We start from the raw sequence: 25,361 nt of genomic DNA on the forward strand, positions 1-25,361 counted from the left end.
GGCTAGGTATTTAGTTGAATTTACATTAGACTGATTTATCGCGTAATCGAAGTTTAACGCTTTCCTTTTAGCACTCATGTGGATAACCTCACACTTTTCGTTATTTAAGGTCAATTGCCACTTTTCGCATCATTCCGATATTTCTTCTAAATCGTTTTGCAATTTGTTTTGAGCTTCTGATGACTTTATTGGTCGCTAAACGACAGCGTCATCTGCAAACAACCGAAGACGGCTGCTCAAATTGTCTCCCAAATCGTGTATATAGATACGGAACAGCAAAGGGCCTATAACACAACCTTGGGGGAACGTGAGAAATCACTTCTGTTTTAGTCGATGACTTCCCGTCAGTTACAACGAACTGTGACCTCTCTGACAGGAAATCACAGATCCAGTCACATAACTGAGACGATATTCCATAAGCACGCTATTTCACTACGAGCCGCTTGTGTGGCACAGTGTCAAAAGCCTTCCGGAAATCCAGAAATACGGAATCGATCTGAAATCCCTTGTCAATAGCACTCAGCACTTCATGTGAATAAAGAGGTGGCTGTGTTTAACAAGAACGATGTTTTCTTAACCCATATTGACTGTGTGTCAATAGACCGTTTTCTTCGAGGTAATTCATTACGTTCGAACACAATATACAGTATGTTCTAAAATCCTGGTGCATATCGACGTTAACGATATGGGCCTGTAATTTAGAGGTTACTCCTACTACCTTTCTTCAATATTGGTGTGACCTGTGCAACTTTCCAGTCTTTGGGTACGGATCTTTAGTCGAGCGAACGGTTGGATATGATTGTTAAGTATGAAGCTAATGCATCAGCATACTCCGAAAGGAACCTAATTGGTATACAGTCTGCACCAGAAGACTTGCTTTTATTAAGTGATTTAAGTTGCTTCACTACTCCGAGGATATTTACTTCTACGTTACTCATGTTGGCAGCTGTTCTCGATTCGAATTCTGGAATATTTACTTCGTCTTCTTTTATGAAGGCATTTCGGAAGGCTGTATTTAGTAACTCAGCTTTGGCAGCACTGTCTTCGATAGTATCTCCATTGCTATCGCGCAATTGCTACCTTGCCGCTAACATACTACAACCAGAATCGCGTTGGATTTTCTGCCAGGTTTCGAGACAAAGTTTCGTTGTGGAAACTGTTATAAGCATCTCGCATTGAAGTCCGCGCTAAATTTCGAGCTTCTGTAAAAGATCGCCAATCTTGGGGATTTTGCGTCTGTTTACATTTGGCAGGTTTGTTCCGTTCCTGCAACAGTGTTCTAACGCGTGTTGTGTGCCAAGGAGGATCAGCTCCGTCGTTTGTTCATTTATTTGGTATAAATCTCTCAATTGCTGCCGATACTATTTCTTTGAATTTAACCCACATCTGGTCTACACTTATATTATTAATTTGGAATGAGTAGAGATTGTCTCTCAGGAAGGCGTCAAGTGAATTTTTATCTGCTTCTTTGAATAGGTATAATTTTAGCTTATTTTTCGAGGATTTGGGGATTACAATATTCAATCTTGCTACGACAGCCCTGTGTTCACTAATCCCTGAATCGGTTTTGATGCTCGTTATTAACTCAGGATTATTTGTTGCTAAGAGGTCAAGTGTGTTTTCACAAACGTTTACTATTCGCGTGGGCTCATGAACTAATTGCTCGAGATAATTTTCAGAGAATGCGTTTAGCACAATTTCGGATGATATTTTATGAGTACCTCCGGAATTAAACACATATTTTCGCCAACATATCGAGGGTAAATTAAAAATCAGACTCAAGTTTTCTTTGAACCTTTCAGCAACTGTATCATCTGAATTGCGAGGTCGGTAAAGGGATCCAATTATTATTTTATACCGGTTGCCAACAATGGCCTCTGTCCATACTAACTTACAGGAAGTAGTTACTTCAATTTCGCGACAAGTTGAACTACTTCTGACAGCAAAAAACACGCTTCTGCACGGTGACCGAGCGGTTCTAGGCGCTTCAGTCAGGAACCGCGCGACTGCTACGGTCGCAGGTTCGAATCCTGCCTCGGTCATGGATGTGTGTGATGTCCTTAGGTTAATTAGGTTTAAGTAGTTCTAAGTTCTAGGGGTCTGATGACCTAAGATGTTAAGTCCCATAGTGCTCAGAGCCATATGAACCATTTTTGAACACGCCTCCGACAACCGTATTTAGCCTATCCTTTCGGAACACCGTTTGGTTCTTCGCAAAAATTTCGGCTGAGTTTATATCCGGCATTAGCCAGCTTTCAGTGCCTATAACGATTTGAGCATGAGGGCTTTTTATTAGCGCTTGGAGCTCTGGTACTTTCCCAACACAGCTACGACAATTTACAACTGTTATACCAGTGGTTCCTGTATCTACGTTCTTTCTGTGTTCACCCTGCACCCTTTGTGACTGAAGCCCTTCTTGTGTTTTTCCGAGACCCTCTAACCTAAAAAACCGCCCAGTCCACGCCACACAGTCCCTGCTACCCGTGTAGCCGCCTCCTGTGTATAGTGGACACCTGACCTATTCAGCGGAACCCAAAACCCTACCACCCTTTGGCGTAAGTCGAGGAATCTGCATCTACATCTACATGAAGCTGGTATCTCTACAGATATCATTGGTGATCTTGCAGCTCTCGAAGAATGAAATTATAATGAAATACGTTGATACATATCAAGAGGGACAGCTGAAAAATGTGTGCCCCGCCCGGGACTTCAACCCGGGACCTACTGCACCGGTTTTGTGTAGCGCCAATTTGTCATAGACGGTATGCTTCAATCACAGCGCTACTCGAACACTTTACAGACGTAGCCGTTTCGGAAATGCTTCTATTCTTGGCTCGAAAGCTAATGATCATGTTGTTTTGGACGTCAGGTAAATCACTGCATTTCCGCTTTACGACAACGACGCCACTGCTTTCCGCGTTCTCGCGACACCACTTTTATGCCTTCCACTGCATGTGCCGTCTGTGGGTGACTACTGAACGGTAACGTCGGACTCAGGCGGTAGTCACTTTAACGTGAATATCTTTTTCACATGAAACTTCCTGGCAGATTAAAACGGTGTGCCCGACCGAGACTCGAACTCGGGACCTTTGCCTTTCGCGGGCAAGTGCTCTACCATCTGAGCTACCGAAGCACGACTCACGCCCGGTACTCACAGCTTTACTTCTGCCAGTACCTCGTCTCCTACCTTCCAAACTTTACAGAAGCTCGGTCGGGCACACAGTTTTAATCTGCCAGGAAGTTTCATATCAGCGCACACTCCGCTGCAGAGTTAAAATCTCATTCTGGAAATATCCCCCAGGCTGTGGCTAAGCCATGTCTTCGCAATATCCTTTCTTTCAGGAGTGCTAGTTCTGCAAGGTTCGCAGGAAAGCTCAGATGGTAGAGCACTTGCCCGCGAAAGGCAAAGGTCCCGAGTTCGAGTCTCGGTCGGGCACACCGTTTTAATCTGCCAGGAAGTTTCATATCAGTGCACACTCCGATGCAGAGCGAAAATCTCATTCTGGATCTTTTTCACATCATTACACAGTACATCTCAAGAACATTATTTTATGTACTCCCATGAGTTCTAACCAAGTTCTATGTGTAGTATTTTGAAGTTAGACATTGTGACGCGTCATGAAACATTACTGTAGAGATGTGTAGAAATAAGGATTAGGGTGAATGTCAGTTTGCCGTTCTCCTGTACTATACTCACATTATTTCCTTGCTCTCCTGTACGTCGGCTCCTAAGGGGTCTCTCTTCATCAGCAGTTCAGGAACCTTGTGTTTCAGCGAGAAATACGCGTCGAGCGACTTTTTCACGCGCTCAGTGCTGCATTTGCAACCGATGTACATCCCTTCGAGGACGCGATCATCTGTAACAGAATTTATAATGAGCTGAAGCCACTCTTTTCGCATCTTACAGCAAAGAAAACAAAACGTGAGACCTGAGTGCATTGACCGTGGCACGTCCACTTAAGAGTAATGTAACAGCAGCAGAGAGGTTGCTTCACGTTCACTTAGAAAAATGGTTCAAATGGATCTAAGCACCATGGGACTTAACATCTGAGGTCATCAGTCCCCTAGACTTAGAACTAATTAAACCTAACTAACCTAAGGACATCACACACATCCATGCCCCAGGCAGAATTCGAACCTGCGACCGTAGCAGCAGCGCGGTTCCGGACTGAAGCGCGTAGAACCGCTCGGCCACACCGGCCGGCGTTTACTTGAAAGTTGATACGGATATTGTTATTTTAGGTGCGGACAGGGGCAATGCTACTGTTGTTCTGGACAAGCAAGATTACGTTCGAAGGATGCAGTGTTTACTGTCTGACTCAGCCTATCGCCGGATCGGTGCTGTCCCCACGAAATGTGTTGAGAGAAACAATAGCAGCCTCTTGGTGAACAGTTCTTTGTGACACAGGAGAATATAAAGAGATTGGTTGGTTGTTTGGGGAAGGAGACCAGACAGCGTGGTCATCGGTCTCATTGGATTAGGGAAGGATGGGGAAGGAAGTCGGCCGTGCCCTTTCAGAGGAACCATCCCGGCATTTGCCTGGAGTGATTTAGGGAAATCACGGAAAACCTAAATCAGGATGGCCGGACGCGGGATTGAACCGTCGTCCTCCCGAATGCGAGTCCAGTGTCTAACCACTGCGCCACCTCGCTCGGTGAGAATATAAAGAGACTTAATACGTACTGTGCAGTTCCCCCTAGGTTATATGGCCTTCCCACAAAGAAGGGGTTCCACTTCTTCCGGGATATCGAGTTGCAAAAACACCTTGCTACTCTGTTGCGACCACTAGTTGGTCGATGTGAGCATCACACTAAGAAGTGACTGGTTTTTTGACAACTATTAGAGGGAATGCGTTTGACTAACTCTGATATTCTAACAAGTTTTGATGTGGTCTCTCTCTTAACTCGTGTTCCTCTCGGTGATTTGTTACGGTTGATTAAGGTTACCTTAAGTGTTCAGTTAACGAAGTTATTTTGAAGTGTATTGACTTGCACTTACTTTTTCTTCAAAGACCAGTGTTGTGATCCGACAGACAGAGTTGCGATGGGAAGTTAGTGTGATCTGTTGCTGCAAGCCAGCCGGAGTGGCCGAGTAGTTAAAGGCGCTACAGTCTGGAACCGCACGACCGCTACGGTCGCAGGTTCGAATCCTGCCTCGGGCGTGGATGTGTGTGATGTCCTTAAGTTAGTTAGGTTTAAGTAGTTCTAAGTTCTAGGGGACTGATGACGTCAGCAGTTGAGTCCCATAGTGGTCAGAGGCGTTTGAACCATTTTTTTTTTTTTGGTTGCTGCAAATTAATTTATGGAAGACTTCAAGGAATGTGCCTTGGAGTCGCCTGCTTCGAAACCTGTGTGTCTTTTTGCGATGTGCAGACGATACCTTTCGCCCTTGAAAACTAGCAAATGGCCGGGAGAGCGGTGTGCTGACCACATGCCGCTCCATATCCGCATCCATTGACGCCTGGGGTTTGAGGATGACACGGCGGCCGGTCGTACCGCTGGGCCTTCATGGCTTGTTTGGGCGGAGTTTAGTTTTTTAGACGATACTTCTGTTGTTTGGCCTCATGACAGAAGGAAGTTGCACGAATTTTTAGAACACCTGAATTCACTCCACCCGAATATTGCTTTCACGATTGAGGTGGGAAAGGATGCCTCCCTTCCCTTCCTTCCAGTTCAATAAGTAATGCAACACTTTTTTTTCTCGGCCAATTTTGGTTGAAAAAACCGGAAATTTCTTGTGGAATATTTTCAAACATTCCCGCTTCGTCTCGTATAGTTTCATTGACTTCCGACAGGTGGCAGCGCTGTACGGAGCTGTTAAAATGGCGTCTGTAACGGATGTGCGTTGCAAACGACGGGCAGTGATCGAGTTTCTTTTGGCGGAAAACCAGGGCATCTCAGATATTCATAGGCGCTTGCAGAATGTCTACGGTGATCTGGCAGTGGACAAAAGCACGGTGAGTCGTTGGGTAAAGCGTGTGTCATCATCGCCGCAAGGTCAAGCAAGACTGTCTGATCTCCTGCGTGCGGGCCGGCCTTGCACAGCTGTGACTCCTGCAATGGCGGCGCGTGCGAACACACTCGTTCGAGATGATCGACGGATCACCATCAAACAACTCAGTGCTCAACTTGACATCTCTGTTGGTAGTGCTGTCACAATTGTTCACCAGTTGGGATATTCAAAGGTTTGTTCCCGCAGGGTCCCTCGTTGTCTAACCGAACACCATAAAGAGCAAAGGAGAACCATCTGTGCAGAATAGCTTGCTCGTCATGTGGCTGAGGGTGACAATTTCTTGTCAAAGATTGTTACAGGTGATGAAACATGGCTTCATCACTTCGAACCTGAAACAAAACGGCAATAAATGGAGTGGCGCCACACCCACTCCCCTACCAAGAAAAAGTTTAAAGCCATATCCTCAGCCGGTAAAGTCATGGTTACAGTCTTCTGGGACGCTGAAGGGGTTATTCTGCTCGATGTCCTTCCCCATGGTCAAACGATCAACTCTGAAGTGTATTGTGCTACTCTTCAGAAATTGAAGAAACGACTTCAGCGTGTTCATAGGCACAAACAGCTGAACGAACTTCTCCTTCTTCATGACAACGCACAAGTCTTCGCACCCGAGAGGAGCTCACAAAACTTCAGTGGACTGTTCTTCCTCATGCACGCTACAGCCCCGATCTCGCACCGTCGGATTTCCATATGTTTGGCCCAATGAAGGACGCAATCCGTGGGAGGCACTACGCGGATGATGAAGAAGTTATTGATGCAGTACGACGTTGGCTCTGACATCGACCAGTGGAATGGTACCGTGCAGGCATACAGGCCCTCATTTCAAGGTGTCGTAAGGCCGTAGCATTGAATGGAGATTACGTTGAAAAATAGTGTTGTGTAGCTAAAAGATTGGGGAATAACCTGGTGTATTTCAATGCTGAATAAAACAACCCTGTTTCAGAAAAAAATTTGTTGCATTACTTATTGAACTGCCCTCGTACATGGTCATGATGAAGGTTGATGGTATGTTGGGACATGCTGTTTGTAGGAAGCCTTGTATCTAGAGGCTGATAATTGTTACCATCTGGCTCACCCTCAAGGTGTATTTCGTACCTTCGTTCACAGGTCTCATTTCAGACCTGAGTTAACCCATCCTGAGGTCGTCTTTCAACTACATCTACGCCATACTCCACAAGCCTCCTAATTGTGTGTGGTGGAGGGTACTTTCGGTACCACTATCTGATCCCTCCAACCCTGTTACACTCGCTAGTAGTGCTTGGGAAGAATGATTGGCGATTAGCCTCTGTATTGCCTCTAATTTCTCGAATTTTCTCCTCGTGTTCAATACGCGAGATGTATGTGGGGGGAAGTTATATGTCGTCTGACACCTCCTGAAAAGTGCTGTTCCGACATTTCAGTAGTAAATCTCTCCGTGAGCACAACGCCCCTCTTGTAACGCCTGCCAGTGGAGTTCGTTTAGTGTCTCCGTAACGCTCTCTCGCTAGCTAAACGATCCCGTGACGAAATGCACCGCTCTTCGTTGTATCCTTTCTATCTCCTCTATCAGTCCTACGTGATGGTGATCCCAGATAGATGACGAATACTCAAGAATCTGGCGAAAAATAGCCTTATAAGCCACTTCTTTGGTGGATGAATTACATTTCCTTAAGATTCTTCCGTTGAATCTGAGTCTGGTGTCTGCTTTTCCCACTCTCTGTTTTATATGGTCATTCCACTTTGTAAGTAGGCTGTTTATGTTTTCTTATTGGCAACGTTACGTAGCGCTCTGTATGAAAATCACTGGCTGTGCTATGTAAGTAGGCTGTTTATGTTTTCTTATTGGCAACGTTACGTAACGCTCTGTATGAAAATCACTGGCTGTGCTGTGTGCAGTCTGTGGCTAGTTTGCATTGTTGTCTGCCATTGTAGTGTTGCGCAGCTGGATGTGAACAGCGCGTAGTGTTGAGCAGTTGGAGGTGAGCCGCCAGCAGTGGTGGATGTGGGGAGAGAGATGGCAGAGTTTTGAAATTTGTTATACTGGATATTATGAACTGCTATGTATATTATGAGTTTTCAACACTATTAAGGTAAATAAATTGTTTGTTCTCTATTAACATCTTTCAATTGCTAACTATGCCTATCAGTAGTTAGTGCCTTCTGTAGTGTGAATCTTTTATTTAGCTGGCAGTAGTGGCGCTCGCTGTATTGCTGTAGCTCGAGTAACGAAGATTTTTGTGAGGTAAGTGATTTGTGAAAGGTACAGGTTAATGTTAGTCAGGGCCATTCCTTTGTAGGGATTTCTGAAAGTCAGATTGCGTTGCGCTAAAAAAAATATTTTGTGTCAGTTTAAGCACAGTCGTGTATAATTTTTCTTTGGGGATGTTTCAACTTAATGTCGCTCTGGATAGTTATCCTTAGATATTTTACGGCAGACGCTGTCTCCAGCTGTTTATCATCAATAGTGTAGGTGCAAAGAACTGGATTTCTTTTCCTACATTGCGCAATACGTTACATTTATTTACGTTATGGTCAACTGCGAGAGTCTCCACTATTCATCAGCTCTCTGCACGTCGTTATGCAAATTCTTATTATGTTCAGGCGTTGCTACTTTGGTATAGACAACTACATCATCTGAGAATGGCCTTAAAGAACATCCGACGCCTTCTGTTTGATAATTTATATGTATTGTCAATAGCAATGGTCCTATCACAGTTCCCTGTGGTATTCCGGATATTACCTTCATATCTGTCGATTTTGTTCCGTTAAGAGCGACGTGTTGAGTTCTGTCTGCAAGAAAGTCTTGAATCCAATCGTAGGTCTGCTCCGATACTCCGTAAGCTCGTATTTTTTTCATTAAACGGCAATGCGGGGCGGTGTCAAATGCCTTACTGAAATCAAGGAACAGGGCATCAACCTGAGCGTCGTTGTCCACTGCTCTGTGGATCTCATGGAGCAACAGAGCGAGCTCAGTTTCGCAGGATCTATGTTTGCGGAATACATTTTGATATTTATAGAGGAGACGTTCATTTTCCGAAAACGTCATAATTCTTGAACATAAAATATGTTCTATAATTCTACAACAGATTGACGTCAATGCTATAGGTCTATAATTTTGTGGATCTGTCTTACGGCCTTTTTTAAGAGCGGGAATGGCCAGCTCTTTTTTCCAGTCGTTAGGTACCTTTCGTTGCACAACCGATCTACGATAAATTACTGCTAGAAGGGGAGCAAGTTCTTTCGCATAACCTTTGTAGAATCTTATAGGTACCTCATCTGGTCCTGAAGCCTTTCCACTACTAAGCGATTGTATCTGCTTTTCAGTTCCGCGATCGGTTATCTCAATATCTACCATTTAGATATTCGTACGATGACTCAAAGGAGGAACAGTGTTACGACCTTCCGCGGTGAAACAACTTCGTAAGACCGAATTCAGTATTTCGGCCTTCTCTCTGTTCTATTCCCTTTCGATGCCAGTGTGGTCGCTGACAGGATGAATAGATGATTTTGACCCAGTTACTAATTTTACATACGACCAAAATCTCTTAAGGTTTTTACTCAGGTCGGCTGACAACGTCTTACGTTCAAAGTCACTGAACGTTTCTCTCATTGCTCTCCCTACGCTCATTGTTGCTTCGTTCAGAGTTTGTTTTTCAGCTAGGTTTTTTACTTCTGTTGAGTTACATTTCCTTAAGATTCTTCCGTTGAATCTGAGTTTGGTGTCTGCTTTTCCCGCTCTCTGTTTTATATGGTCATTCCACTTAAGGTCTCTCTGGATGGTTATGCTTACATATTTTACGGCACCGACTCGTGGCGATAACATATTAGACCTTCTGGTGACAAACAGACCCGAACAATTTGAAACAGTTGATGCAGAACAGAGAATCAGCGACAATAAAGCGGTTACTGCATCGACGATTTCAGCCGTAAACAGAAATGTTAAAAAAGGTAGGAAGATTTTTCTGTTTAGCAAAAGTGACAAAAAGCAGATTTCAGAGCACTTGACGGCTCAACACAAAAGTTTTGTCTCAAGTACGGATAGTGTTGAGGATCAGTGGACAAAGTTCAAAACCATCGTACAATGTGCGTTAGATGAGTATGTGCCAATCAAGATCGTAAGAGATGGAAAAGAGCCACCCTGGTACAACAACCGAGTTATGAAACTGCTGTGGAAGCAAAGGGAACTTCACAGCAAACATAAACATAGCCAAAGCATTGCAGACAAACAAAAATTACACGAAGCTAAATGTAATGTGAGGAGGGCTATGCGAGAGGCGTTCAATGAATTCGAAAGTAAAGATCTATGTACTGACTGGCAGAAAATCCTAAGAAATTTTGGTCTTATGTCAAAGCGGCAGGTGGATCAAAACAAAATGTCCAGACACTCTGTGACCAAAATGGTACTGAAACAGAGGATGACAGACTTACGGCCGAAATACTAAAAGTCTTTTTCCGCAGCTGTTTCACAGAGGAAGACTGCACTGTAGTTCCTTCTTTAGATTGTCGCACAGATGACAAAATGGTAGATATCTAAATAGATGACAGGCGGCTGGAAAAACATTTAAAATCGCTCAAAAGAGGAAAGGCCGCTGGACTGATGGGATACCAGTTCGATTTTACACAGAGTACGCGAAGGAACTTGCCCGCTTCTTGCAGCGGTGTACCGTAGGTCTCTAGATGAGCGTAGCGTTCCAAAATATTGGAAAAGGGCACAGGTCATCCCCGTTTTCAAGAAGGAACGTCGAACAGATGTGCAGAACTATAGACCTATATCTCTAACGTCGATCATTTGCAGAGTTTTGTAACACGTATTATGTTCCAGTATGACTTTTCTGGATACTAGGCATCTATTCTGTAGGAATCAGCATGGGTTTCGAAAAAGACGATCGTGTGAAACCCAGCTCGCGCTATTCGTCCACGAGACTCAGAGGGCCTTAGATACGGGTTCCCAGGTAGATGCCGTGTTTCTCGATGTCCGCAAGGCATTTGATACAGTTCCCCACAGTCGTTTAATGTACAAAGTAAGAGCATATGGACTATCAGACCAATTGTGTGATTGGATTGAAGAGTTCCTAGATAACAGAGGGCAGCATGTCATTCTCAATGGAGAGAAGTCTTTCGAAGTAGAGTGATTTCAGGTGTGCCGCATGGGAGTGTCGTAGGACCGTTGCTATTCACAATATACATAAATGACCTTATGGATGACATCGGAAGTTCACTGAGGCTTTTTGCGGATGATGCTGCAGTATATCGTGAGGTTGTAACAATGGAAAATTGTAGTGAAATGCAGGAGGATCTGCTACGAATTGATGCATGGTGCAGGGAATGGCAAATGAATATCAATGTATGCAAGTGTACTGTGCTGCGAATACATAGAAAGAAAGATCCTTTATCATTTAGCAACAATATAGCAGGTCAGCAACTGGAAGCATTTAATTCCATAAATTATCTGGGAGTAGGCATTAGGAGTGATTTAAATTGGAATGACCAATAAAATTAATCGTTGGTAAAGCAGATGCCAGTCTGAAATTCATTGGATGAATCCTAAGGGAATGCAATCCGAAAACAAAGGAAGTAGTTTACAGTACACTTGTTCGCCCACTGCTTGAATACTGCTCGGCAGTGTGGGATCCGTACCAGATAGGGTTGATAGAAGAGACAGAGAAGATCCAACGGAGAGCAGCGCGCTTCGTTACAGGATCATTTAGTAATCGCGAAAGCGTTACGGAGATGATAGATAAACTCCAGTGGTAGACTCTGCAAGAGAGACGCTCAGTAGCTCGGTACGGGCTTTTGTTGAAGTTTCGAGGACACACCTTCACCAAGGAGTCAAGCAGTAGATTGCTCCCTCCTACGTATATCTCGAGAAGAGACCATGAGGATAAAATCAGAGAGATTAGAGCCCACACAGAGGCATACCGACGATGTTTCTTTCCACGAACAATACGAGACTGGAATAGAAGGGATAACCGATAGAGGTACTCAAAGTACCCTCCGCCACACACCGTCAGGTGGCTTGCGGAGTATGGATGTAGATAGATGTAGATGTAGATCTGAGATGAAGTGCTCTTTGTATACTTAGAGCTTTTCTTCAAATGGTTGAATTGGCTCTGAGCACTATGGAACTTAACATCTGAGGTCATCAGTCCCCTAGAACTTAGAACTACTTGAACCTAACTAACCTAAGGACATCACACACATCCATGCTCGAGGCAGCATTAGAACCTGCGACTGTAGCGGTCGCGTGGTTCCAGACTGAAGCGCCTAGAACCGCTCGGTCAGTCCGGCCGGCAGCGCTTTTCTAACACGGCTATTAAGCCATGGTGGATCTTTCCCAGCCCTTAAAACCTTACTCGGAACACACTTGTCTAAGCATATAGATGATGCCTTTGAATTTTTTTCCATTTGTTCTCCTCATCACCGAATATTTGATGCTGACTGCTGAGATATTCTGAAATTTGTGTCCTGTCACCCTTGCTGAACAAAAATATCTTCCTACCTTTCTTAACATCTCTTGTAGGAGCCGTCATCATAGGTGCTGTCAAAGTCTTATGATCACTAATACCTTCCTCTACTTTAACTGATTCGGCAAGTCGAAGTCTGTTTGTTGCCAGGAGGTCACAGACGTTACCCTCTCGTGTTGGTTCTCTATCTGCTCAAGGTAATTTTCGGACAAGACGTCCAGAACAATGCCGCACGACTCCCTGTCTCTGGCACCAGTTTTGATGGCCTAACATTCCTAATCTATACCTGGCAAGTTAAAGTTACCCCCTATTACAACGGCATGATATTCTGCAAGTTCAGTCTGAAGCCCTCTACAACTTGTAACGGAACATATTAAAGGCTTTACTGTACCGAAGTATGCGATACCCTCCAAATTCAACCAGTTTAACGAGTATTTATGATTATAGAAAAGTTATTGTGTATGTTAACAATGATTGCATAACATGTCTGCATAAACAGTCAACCCATTAAATTATACTGAATAACTGACCCACACAAAAGTTTATATCACTTGATCACTGATTCAGCAAATGTCATCATGTAAAAACACTAAGTTCATCTTAAATAATTAATATGAAGTACGAAAAGTAGTGGCCAACTTAGGTATTTTGGATCTCCTTAAATAAAAATCACCCAGTGAAACCTATTTGTTCACTAGGAGCGTTTTCACTCAATATTCACGTAAGCAATCCTATTTTAGACAAAAACCAATGTAATTCTTAATAATTCATGTTATTTACTTATTTATGCAAATTAGAGAAGTCAACTGACAAACTTCTAAAAAACGGGCTTTTTGTAACAAAGAATTATTCTGCCAAGTCAACAAATCTGTCTGTCATTTTAATAACATGTTAAATTATGTCACTCGATGCAAATTAATAACTTTTCTGCACAAATTAGGATAACAGATGTACATGTGACTTATAAACTATATCTCTTTTTAGTAGTTCTTTGACAATGTTATAAATACAAGCAGCAAAGAAGGGTCGGGAAGCAGTCGGAATGTCACTTTGGTAAAGTGTGTTTGTGTGTTATTGTTTGAGGTGGATAAACAATGCAAAGAACATGTAACGGAAGTACTACTTTGTGTTGAGTCATGGTCTTTGGTGGACAGTGGAATTAAGATGGCCACCAGAGTAATAAATATTTGAAGTTTACATGTTTGTTGGTTTCGCTCGTTCTTTATCATCAAAAGCACATAAAAAACACGGGACCTCATGTTTTTAACCCTAGACAACCAGATGTAGAGCCAGCATCAGCATCGAGAGACAGCAGCGATCCAGCAAGTAGCAGCGATTACCACAACACAATGCATTTTAATGGCGCCAACCTAACATCAAGTGCTAACAAGCTCCGTAAATGGGAGTGAAATAGTGCGATTATAGCAATTAGCTATATCTACGACCAGGCGACCATTACAAACTGCAGATCCACACGTAGGTGGTCTCTAAATGCATTCCATCACCATTTTTGACCGTTGGTTGATACTTAATTTCACCCAAATTAATTCATATTCGGAATCCGTGACAACCTCGCTAGTTTTTATCGATTTTTTACTGCACTAAACACGCAGCCACCATTGGCGACTAACCTATCCTTACGATAAACAATCCAGTCCACGCCACACATACTCTTCAACCCTAGTAGCCGCTTCCTGCGTGTAGTGCACGTCTGACCTATTAAGGGTAACGAATCTTTAACATATTGCAGCGTGTCAGCAACTGTGAAATGTACAGCAAATAAACAATTTTTTCAGCCTTCAGTTGCAAGGTAATTTTACTCGTTTACCTAGGTTTCGATTCCAGTAATGGAATCTTCTTCAGAACCTATAAATTAAACCACATACGGACATATATTACTCACTAAAATGCATTATCAGTCTAATGATTGAATAATAAAGGAATTGTGATACTTACAAAAAATTAAATTATTTTGTGAGCCAAACACTGGCCATGTCACAGATTAAAAATTAAAACAATAAAGACGCATAATCATAAGATAAGTCGAAATTAAAACCATTAAGGCGAACGTAGACGGAGCTACGCCGGCCAGAAATCAGGACCACACGTGAGCGGCTCGAAGACTAGGCGTTGTGAGCAGTTACGCGGCGAGGCTCGGCCGCGGCCAAGCGCATGCGCGAGAGACAAACTGTCTCAAAATTACTTAGAGCAAATATACATACAAACAAAATGTGACTGAAAGCCGTCCTACAATTGGACAAACCTATCTATTGGTATAGCAACATTAAACCATTTACCTGAGAACAAACTACAAAGCAAAGGTATAATTTTTTTTCATTTAAATATTATAGTAAGAGGGCGTAGCCCCGCTACAGTAACTAAAAATTAGTGTCAAAACCATGCGTGCTAAGCATAAAATGTCTTTAACATAAAAACGCCTTAGCAACTATGTGTCATTACCAAGCATATAACGAAATACAAAGACACACAAGTACAATCGCATTATAATGAAGGGACAAAGCAGATAGGGAAACATGGCCGATGCTGTTTCCCTATCTGCTTTGTCCCTTTATTAGAATGCGATTGTACATGTGTGTCTTTGTATTACCTTGCAACTGAAGGCTGAAAAAATTGTTTATTTGCTATTAAGGGTAACACTACAATTCTGCACCCCACAGCAGAGGTCGAGAAATTCGCATCCGATACCATCGCAGAGTCGTTTAAGCCTCTGGTTTAGACTTTCCATTCTGCTGTTTGGAAAAACAACAAACTTTCTTTGACCACCAAAATTCTTGTATATCAAACTTGCGTCCTCAGCATCCTTTTGTATGCATCGGAAACATGGACTACCTATGCCAAAGAAGAATGTCGCCTTGATGCTTTCCATATGCGGTGCCTGAGATCCATCCCCGGAGTAACGTGGAAGGATCGAGTGACCAACGAAGCAGTGCTATCTAAAACTAACTGCAACAGTATTTCAACTATCTTGAAGCAGAGACGACTCCGCCGGCTGGGTCACGTCCACCGTATGGATCCTGACAGATTACCACGTGAGGTGATGCTTGGAGAGATCTCTATAGCCAAAAGACCTGTAGGACGTCCGTATTGACGTGCAAGGACTCCTGTAAACGAGAAATTGGAATCGACACAAACAGATGGGAGGCACGGGCTAGCATGAGACCAGAGTGGCGTGATGATATATCATCTGGAATGTCGAAGCATGATGAAGGCTTGTTAGTAGACAGATTAAGGCAGAAAAAGCTTCGCAACGCTACCACTGCTCCTGGCTCAGCAGCCAGATACACTTGTGACAATTGCGGCAAGAGATGCCGTGCTGCCATTGGCTTGACAAGTCATATGAAAAAATGCAACCCATAAACACACAGACACTGCAACAATCATCTACCAAGATGTCGTGGCCAAATATATACATACAGGGTGAGTCGCCTAACATTACAGCTGGATATATTTCGTAAACCACATCAAATACTGACGAATCGATTCCACAGACCGAACGTGAGGAGAGGGGCTAGTGTAATTGGTTAATACAAACCATAAAAAAATGCGCGGAAGTATGTTTTCTAACACAAACCTACGTTTTTTTTAATGGAACCCCGTTAGTTTTGTTAGCATATCTGAACATATAAACAAATAGGTAATCAGTGCCGTTTTTTGCATTGTAAAATGTTAATTACATCCGGAGATATTGTAACCTAAAGTTGACGCTTGAGTACCACTCCTCCGCAGTTCGATCGTATGTATCGGAGAGCACCGAATTACGTAGGGATCCAAAGGGAACGGTGATGGACCTTAGGTACAGAAGAGACTGGAACAGCACATTACGTCCACATGCTAACACCTTTTTATTGGTCTTTCTCACTGACGCACATGTACATTACCATGACGGGTAAGGTACACGTACACACGTGGTTTCCGTTTTCAATTACGGAGTGGAATAGAGTGTGTCCCAACATGTCAGGCCAATAGATGTTCAATGTGGTGGCCATCATTTGCTGCACACAATTGCACTTCATTGGAGGGGCCCAAACAGCTGCAACATACATCGAGTTTCTACAGAATGATCTGCCAACGTTGCTCGAAAATGTCCCACTGGAAACGCGTCGACGTATGTGGTATCAGCATGATGGTGCACCTGCACATTCCGCAATTAACACTAGGCTGACCCTTGACAGGATGTTCGACAGGCGTTTCATAGGACGTGGAGGACGCATAAATTGGCCAGCCCGTTCTCCTGATCGTACACCTCTCGACTTCTTTCTGTAGGGTACGTTAAAGGAGTATGTGTACCGCGATGTGCCTACAACCCCAGAGAGTATGAAACAACGTATTGTGGCAGCCTGCGGCAACATTACACCAGATGTACTGCGGCGTGTACGACATTCATTACGCCAAAGATTACAATTGTGTGCAGCAAATGATGGCCACCACATTGAACATCTATTGGCCTGACATGTCGGGACACACTCTATTCCACTCCGTACTTGAAAACGGAAACCACGCGTGTACGTGTACCTCACCCCTCATGGTAATGTACATGTGCGTCAGTGAAAAAGACCAATAAAAAGGTGTTAGCATGTGGACGTAATGTGCTGTTCCAGTCTCTTCTGTACCTAAGGTCCATCACCGTTCCCTTTGGATCCCTACGTAATTCGGTGCTCTCCGATACATACGATCGAACTGCGGAGGAGTGGTACTCAAGCGTCAACTTTAGGCTACAATATCTCCGGATGTAATTAACATTTTACAATGCAACAAACGGCACTGATTACGTATTTGTTTATATGTTCAGATGTGCTAACAAAACTAACGGGTTTCCATTTAAAAAAACGTAGGTTTGTGTTAAAAAAACATACTTCCGCGCATTGTATTAACCAATTACACTAGCCCCTCTCCTCACGTTCGGTCTGTGGAATCGATTCGTCAGTATTTGATGTGGTTTACGAAATATATCCAGCGGTAACGTTAGGTGACTCACCCTGTATATATGCTCCAAACCCGAGGACCGCGATTAACTCTGGGTACGATGCTACAAATAGACAGCTTAGCCTGCACCCAGCATGCGTTACTAGTTGCCTTCACCAGTCGCCTAAAGGAGCCGAGGGTGGCCTCAGAACCCAAGCGGCAGGCGTCATTCGTGCCGACATGTGTCATTACATGCAGCCGGTTGCACCGAGTGCGCTCGATACCCGCCGGCAGGGACTCCTCCACATCACGGATGAGACCCCCCTGCAATCACACCGAGTGCACGCTGGCATTCTTCCTCGCCTTGCCTGCCATATCCCTGAGGGGCTCCATCACACGCCTAACATTGGAGATCCCAATGACTTGCATACCCACCCTCTGTACTTGTCCGGACTGGGCAGGAAAATCGGCCGCTGGCCCAACAGCAGAAGCATCCCGTGCTGGCTCAGAGCTACCATCAACACTGGGTAGTACCTCGTACCTGTTGCTAAGACGTAGGGAGCCACCCGCACGGCCTGCTCCCTTTTTCGCCTTCCGCCCAGTGAAACGCGAACCCATCAGTGTTTTCCACCCACTCTGAAGTGAGGGCGGATGGGTCAGATGTTGCGTATCAGAAGCCGCAGCGACGTCCGGCTCACCAGGGGATTCCAGTGGCACCGAAGGTGTCGCAAGTCTCCTCACTGGCGCCCCGACGTCACCGCAACTTCGAGCATTAGCCAGAAGCATGTGACGGCAGCCAACGCTGCTTCCAGCTGTTTATGGACAGCAGCCAGGTCTCCTTGTATCCGCTCACAACAAGCACAGTCCCCAGCTTACAGAGTATAAAAAAGATATAAGGCCTCAATGGCGCTACTGACTTAGAAAATATACCAGAGGACAATAAAGTAACACTAAAAGTTGTTGTGTAGATTTCTTACTGTTGTCTGAGACCGCAAGCTATTAAACAGGAATAAATTTCTCTGCTGAAGTTGATGTACAGGGTTATTACAAATGATTGAAGCGATTTCACAGCTCTACAATAACTTTATTATTTGAGATATTTTCACAATGCTTTGCACACACATAAAAAAACTCAAAAAGTTTTTTTAGGCATTCACAAATGTTCGATATGTGCCCCTTTAGTGATTCGGCAGACATCAAGCCGATAATCAAGTTCCTCCCACACTCGGCGCAGCATGTCCCCATCAATGAGTTCGAAAGCATCGTTGATGCGAGCTCGCAGTTCTGGCACGTTTCTTGGTAGAGGAGGTTTAAACACTGAATCTTTCACATAACCCCACAGAAAGAAATCGCATGGGGTTAAGTCGGGAAAGCGTGGAGGCCGTGACATGAATTGCTGATCGTGACCTCCACCACCACCGATCCATCGGTTTTCCAATCTCCTGTTTAAGAAATGCCGAACATCATGATGGAAGTGCGGTGGAGCACCATCCTGTTGAAAGATGAAGTCGGCGCTGTCGGTCTCCAGTTGCGGCATGAGCCAATTTTTCAGCACGTCCAGATACACGTGTCCTGTAACGTTTTTTTCGCAGAAGAAAAAGGGGCCGTAAACTTTAAACCGTGAGATTGCACAAAACACGTTAACTTTTGGTGAATTGCGAATTTGCTGCACGAATGCGTGAGGATTCTCTACCGCCCAGATTCGCACATTGTGTCTGTTCACTTCACCATTAAGAAAAAATGTTGCTTCATCGCTGAAAACAAGTTTCGCGCTGAACGCATCCTCTTCCATGAGCTGTTGCAACCGCGCCGAAAATTCAAAGCGTTTGACTTTGTCATCGGGTCTCACGGCTTGTAGCAATTGTAAACGGTAAGGCTTCTGCTTTAGCCTTTTCCGTAAGATTTTCCAAACCGTCGGCTGTAGTACGTTTAGCTCCCTGCTTGCTTTATTCGTCGACTTCCGCGGGCTACGCGTGAAACTTGCCCGCACGCGTTCAACCGTTTCTTCGCTGATTGCAGGCCGACCCGTTGATTTCCCCTTACAGAGGCATCCAGAAGCTTTAAACTGCGCATACCATCGCCGAATGGAGTTAGCAGTTGGTGGATCTTTGTTGAACTTCGTCCTGAAGTGTCGTTGCACTGTTATGACTGACTGATGTGAGTGCATTTCGAGCACGGCATACGCTTTCTCGGCTCCTATCGCCATTTTGTCTCACTGCGCTCTCGAACGCTCTGGCAGCAGAAACCTGAAGTGCGGCTTCAGCCGAACAAAACTTTATGAGTTTTTCTACGTATCTGTAGTGTGTCGTGACCATATGTCAATGAATGGAGCTACAGTGAATTTATGAAATCGCTTCAATCATTTGTAATAGCCCTGTATTTACAGATACCTGTTACTAGAAATCCTGTTTGCCGAAAAGTTACTGCACGAGATAAAAATTCAAACTAGAATGCTCTGATCTAAACTGTGTGCTGTCTACTAGCACAAAATTAAAACTCAGTGGCGTGACGGAGTGTCTGGCGACGGGAAAATTTACACTAGGAAGCCGCCGTACACAAGGACATCCACAAGACTTACGCAACGACAAAAACTACGATCAATTTTGTAACCACTAGTCTAGACAGTAAAATACACTCGTACAGTTCACTTCTTTGCAGAAGCACGTAAAAAAGAAAAAAGACTACATTAATTTACAGTTTATGAGACAAGTGCTGCTGCTGCTCTGCTGTCCGTCCTCTCGACGCGGCGTCTGCCGCTACATCGCAATGGATACAGTGAAAGACAGGTCACACGTGCGTTACGCAATGGACCAACGGTGCACCAGGTAAGTGACAGTAATACCGAGTTTGCACCAAGGTCTGCGGCCTTCCTGGCCTATGCAGGAAGCATATCCAGCAAGATTGGTCTTATTTTGCGGAAATACGATGTGAAATTTGTTTTACGATCTCCGTTTAAGATAAGGGTCCTTTTAGACTTGGTTAAGGATGACGTTGTGTAAGTAGGCTGTTTATGTTTTCTTATCGGCAACGTTACGTAGCGCTCTGTATGAAAATCACTGGCTGTGCTGTGTGCAGTCTGTGGCTAGTTTGCATTGTTGTCTGCCACTGTGGCTGCTGGCCACCTCTACAAGGACTAAGTGGGTCTACACCTTTGATGATTCATCAGTACCATTATTTCTACAAGGACTGTAGTGGGTCTCCACCTTTGGTGGCCCACCTATACCATACTCTCTACCAAGACTATAGTGGGTCTGCTCTGTGATGACCTACCTACCAATATTCTTCACAACTTCGAATGACTCTGCTGTGGGTTTGCTCTGTTGTGGCCCATTACCTGTCAGCATGTCAAGAGTCAGCACTGTCTTTCTGTTGGAAGGACAACACTACTTCTTCAAGATTGCATGGAAATCCACTACTTCTGTGTGCAATTTCTTTTACCAATGAGACTTTGTGAAAAAAAAACTGTAATTACTATTATGATGAATGATCAGGACTGTCTTTATGGACTGTGAGAAAATTTTAGCCTTTGACCAACATTGTATCAATAAGTGTGCGCATTTGATATCTTTGTTATTGTAATTATGAAAAATTTTATCAAATCATTATTGGCCACTGCCCAAAACAATTTGTAAAATTTTTTGTGGGGAGCATGGGGGCTATGTAAATAGGCTGTTTATGTTTTCTTATCGGCAACGTTACGTAGCGCTCTGTATGAAAATCACTGGCTGTGCTGTGTGCAGTCTGTGGCTAGTTTGCATTGTTGTCTGCCATTGTAGTGTTGGGCAGCTGGACGTGAACAGCGCGTAGCGTTGCGCAGTTGGAGGTGAGCCGCCAGCAGTGGTGGATGTGGGGAGAGAGATGGCGGAGTTTTGAAATTTGTAAAACTGGATGTCATGAACTACTATATATATTCTGATGTTAAGGTAAATACATTGTTTGTTCTCTATTAATATCTTTCAAATGCTAACTATGCCTATCAGTAGTTAGTGCCTTCTGTAGTTTGAATCTTTCATTTAGCTGGCAGTAGTGGCGCTCGCTGTATTGCAGTAGCTTGAGTAACGAAGATTTTTGTGAGGTAAGTGATTTGTGAAAGGTACAGGTTAATGTTAGTCAGGGCCATTCTTTTGTAGGGATTATTGAAAGTCAAATTGCGTTGCGCTAAAAATATTGTGTGTCAGTTTAAGCACAGTCATGTACAATTTTTCTAAGGGGACGTGTCAGTTGTTTGCGTAAGGAACATGTCCATCGCACTCCCTCCAGTAGCGGCGTATCACTGATCACACTATCATGTTCGTGAAGGAAGCGTGTACTGAGCGTAGGCGTCACACACGCTTACATCATCATCAGTCTTCTGCCAAAAGGCAGGTTTTCACACGGTAGTTCTCCAGGCTGCCCGTTCTTCCGCCATCCTCTTCAGGTCTGTATAATTTCCTCTTCCCTGTATGTCGTTTATCATCATGTATCTCCTTCTTCCTCTCAGCCTTCTCCCACAAACCAATCCTTCCAAAACATCTGCTAGCAAGCACTCCCTTCTCAATGAATGTCCCAACCAGTTCTTTTTCCTTTCTCTTACAACCTTCAGCAGACATCTTCTCTCACCAACCCTTTCCAATACTCTTTCATTACTCACTCTTTCCATCCAGCTTATTCTCTCAATTCTCTTCCACATCCACATCTCAAATGCTTCTAACCTTGTTTCATCCTCTCGTCTCAGCGTCCATGTTTCTGCCCCATATAGTGCCACACTCCAGACAAAACATTTGCCAAGCCTTTTCCTTAGTCCGTTATCTAACTTGCCACATAAGAGTCTCCTCTTTCTGTCGAATGCCTCCTTCGCTATGGCAATTCGAGTTTTCACCTCCTGGTGACATCTCAAGTCTTCAGTTATTGTGCTTCCAAGATATTTCAATGCACTTACTTGGCTAATGGTAGATTGTCCTACTTTAATATTTGACAGTCTGCGTCTTGTACTGATGACCATACTCTTTGTTTTTGCTGTGTTTATTTGCATCCCGTATTCCACACAAGCTTCATTCAGATCTTTCAGCATGTTATTCACTGTCCGCTCACTTTCTGCCAATAATACCATGTCATCAGCAAATCTTATACATTCTATTCTCTTTCCACCAATACATATTCCTCTTTTCCCATCTAAGCTTTTCGCAATAATCTCTTCAAGGTATACGTTAAACAACAGCGGGGAAAGGCAACAACCTTGTCTAACACCTCGTCCAGTGTTGCTTCCTTCTGACATTTCATTTCCAATCCTTATTCTTACTTTCTGGTGTAAATATAGATTCTGTATCAGTCGTCTCTCTTTCCAATCTACTCCTTTCCTCTTCAAAACCACCGCCAAACACCGTCAGGTGGCTTGCGGAGTATGGATGTAGATGTAGAAAATATCCATCAGTTTGTTCCACTGAACTCTGTCAAAAGCCTTTCCTAAACCTATAAAAACAGCAAAGATTTCTCTACCTTTTTCCATATATCTTTCCCCTACAGCTCTTAAGAGGCCAATAGCATCATTTGTTCCTTTTCCTCTTCTCAGTCCGAACTGCTCCTCTGCAATCCCTCTATCCAGCTTGCCATATAGCCTTCTGTTCAACAGTCTCAGCAAGACTTTAGCTGCATGAGAAATTAGACTGATGGTCCGGTGCTCTTCACATTTTTTAGTGTTTCTCTTTTTCTCTACTGGTATGATAACTGTTGCAAGGAAGTCCTCAGGCCATTCCCCTTTGTCATATATCTCGTTACAGAGGTAGACTATTTCTTTTCTTGCCTTGTTTCCCAGACTCGTCAACAGTTCTGCTGGCTTACAGCACCCGAGGAAATGGCTATTGCATAACATTGTCTAGGGACCGGCAATCCTATGGCATGTAACAACCTGGAGATTCTGGCATGCACTTCCAGCTATTGGTGTAGTTTTATGAACCTAGCAGTTCAGATGAAAGTACCGAGTAACATTGTAAATAGAGATACATGTTTTTGCTTAAATTCTGTGCGGAATGCTGTCCTCTCCATTATTAAAACACAGAGGGACAGAGCTAACGCTACTTCACCCGTTGTTCAATATTTTAACTATCGATAACATCTGGCGTCTGTCATCATTGGTCGTGTTTACAATGTGTGTGTGTGTGTGTGTGTGTGTGTGTGTGTGTGTGCCGGCCGCTGTGACCGTGCGGTTCTAGGCGCTTCAGTCCGGAACCGCGCTGCTGCTGCGGTCGCAGGTTCGAATCCTGCCTCGGACATGTATGTGTGTGATGTCCTTAGGTTACGTAGGTTTAAGTAGTTCTAACTCTAGGGGACTGATGACCTCAGATGTTGAGTCCCATAGTGCTCAGAGCCATTTGAACATTTCTGTGTGTGTGTGTGTGTGTGTGTGTGTGTGTGTGTGTGTATGTGTGTGTGTGTGTGCGCGCGCCGGTCAGTAGGGCACGCGTTACCTTTCCCGATTTGCTCTGCAGCCCGAGGTCTTAAATTCACTTCCATATCGATTTCTTGCAGCAGTTTTGCCTTGAAAATGACAAGGTGGTCGACTTTCGAACTATCTGTCGTTGTCTACGAGGTCACGTGGCTGTGTTCCCGTAGTTATTTGAACAAAACAAAATGTGTTCGCTGTTGTCTCTGCACGAGGCGGAATGTCGTAGTGGGCGCCTGTTGCACCCGCAGACGCCGAGCCGCGCGGCCGCTCCAGCGCAGGTAGCAACGCCAGTGGCATCTCCGCCTAACACACAGTAATTTACTTCAGTTTCTGGTTTTTCTCACATGCTTCTGCAAAGGAGTAAACTGTACGTGTGTATTTTACTGTGTAGATTAGTGGTTAGGAAATTACTGTAAGTTTTTGTTTTTGCGTGCATATTCTTGTGTAAGGCGGCATCCTAGTGTAATTTTCTCACCGTCAGACCGCCAAGTCACGCCACTAAGTTTAAATCTCATGCTGGTACCTAGTATATAGTTTAGGACCAGTGCATTCTTGTCTGCAAAGTTATCTCGTGCAATAGCTTTCGGGTAAGCAGACTTTCTACACTACTGGCCATTAAAATTGCTACACCAAGAAGAAATGCAGATGATAAACGGGTATTCATTGGACAAATATATTATACAAGAACTGACATGTGATTACATTTTCACGCAATTTGGGTGCATAGATCCTGAGAAGTCAGTAACCAGAACATCCACCTCTGGTTGTAATAACGGCCTTGATACGCCTGGGCGTTGAGTCAAACAGAGCTTGGATGGCGTGTACAGGCACAGCTGCCCATGCACCTTCAACATGGTACCACAGTATCACGTGTCACGAGCCAGTTGCTCGGCTACCATTGACCAGACGTTTTCAATTGGTGAGAGATCTGGAGAATGTGCTGGCCAGGGCAGCAGTCGAACATTTTCTGTGTCGAGAAAGGCTCGTACAGTACCTGCAACATGCGGTCGTGCATTATCCTGCTGAAATGTAGGGTTTCGCAGGGATCGAATGAAGGGTAGAGCCACGGGTCGTAACACATCTAAAATGTAACGTCCACAGTTCAAAGTGCCGTCAATGCGAACAAGTTGTGTAACCAATGGCACCCCATACCATCACGTCGGGTGATACGCCAATATGGCGATGACGAATACACGCTTCCAATGTGTGTTCACCGCGATGTCGCCAAACACGGATGCGACCATCATGATGCTGTAAACAGAACCCGGGTTCATCCGAAAAAATGACGTTTTGCCATTCGTGCACCCAGGTTCGTCGTTGAGTACACCATCGCAGACGCTCCTGTCTGTGATGCAGCGTCAAGGGTAACCGCAGCTATGGTCTCCCAGCTGGTAGTCCATTCTGCTTCAAACGACGTCGAACTGTTCGTGCAGATGGTTGTTGTCTTTCAAACGTCCCCATCTGTTGATTCAGGGATCGAGACGTGGCTACACGATACGTTACAACCATGCGGATAAGATGCCTGTCATCTCGACTGCAAGTGATACGAGGCCGTTGGGATCCA

General features: G+C 44.2%; 1 protein-coding gene across 1 annotated transcript in view; it reads right to left on the reverse strand.

Annotated features, from left to right (window-relative positions):
• LOC126188237 (alpha-tocopherol transfer protein-like) overlaps nucleotides 1-25,361 on the reverse strand; it is a 174,858-nt gene that overhangs the window by 92,815 nt on the left and 56,682 nt on the right. Inside the window, exon 3 of the mRNA XM_049929795.1 lies at nucleotides 3,698-3,857. Within this exon, the coding sequence (XP_049785752.1) occupies nucleotides 3,698-3,857 (160 nt within the window). The remainder of the gene's footprint in view (nucleotides 1-3,697; nucleotides 3,858-25,361) is intronic.

The sequence above is a fragment of the Schistocerca cancellata genome, chromosome 5, assembly GCF_023864275.1.
Source record: "Schistocerca cancellata isolate TAMUIC-IGC-003103 chromosome 5, iqSchCanc2.1, whole genome shotgun sequence".
NCBI lineage: Eukaryota > Metazoa > Arthropoda > Insecta > Orthoptera > Acrididae > Schistocerca > Schistocerca cancellata.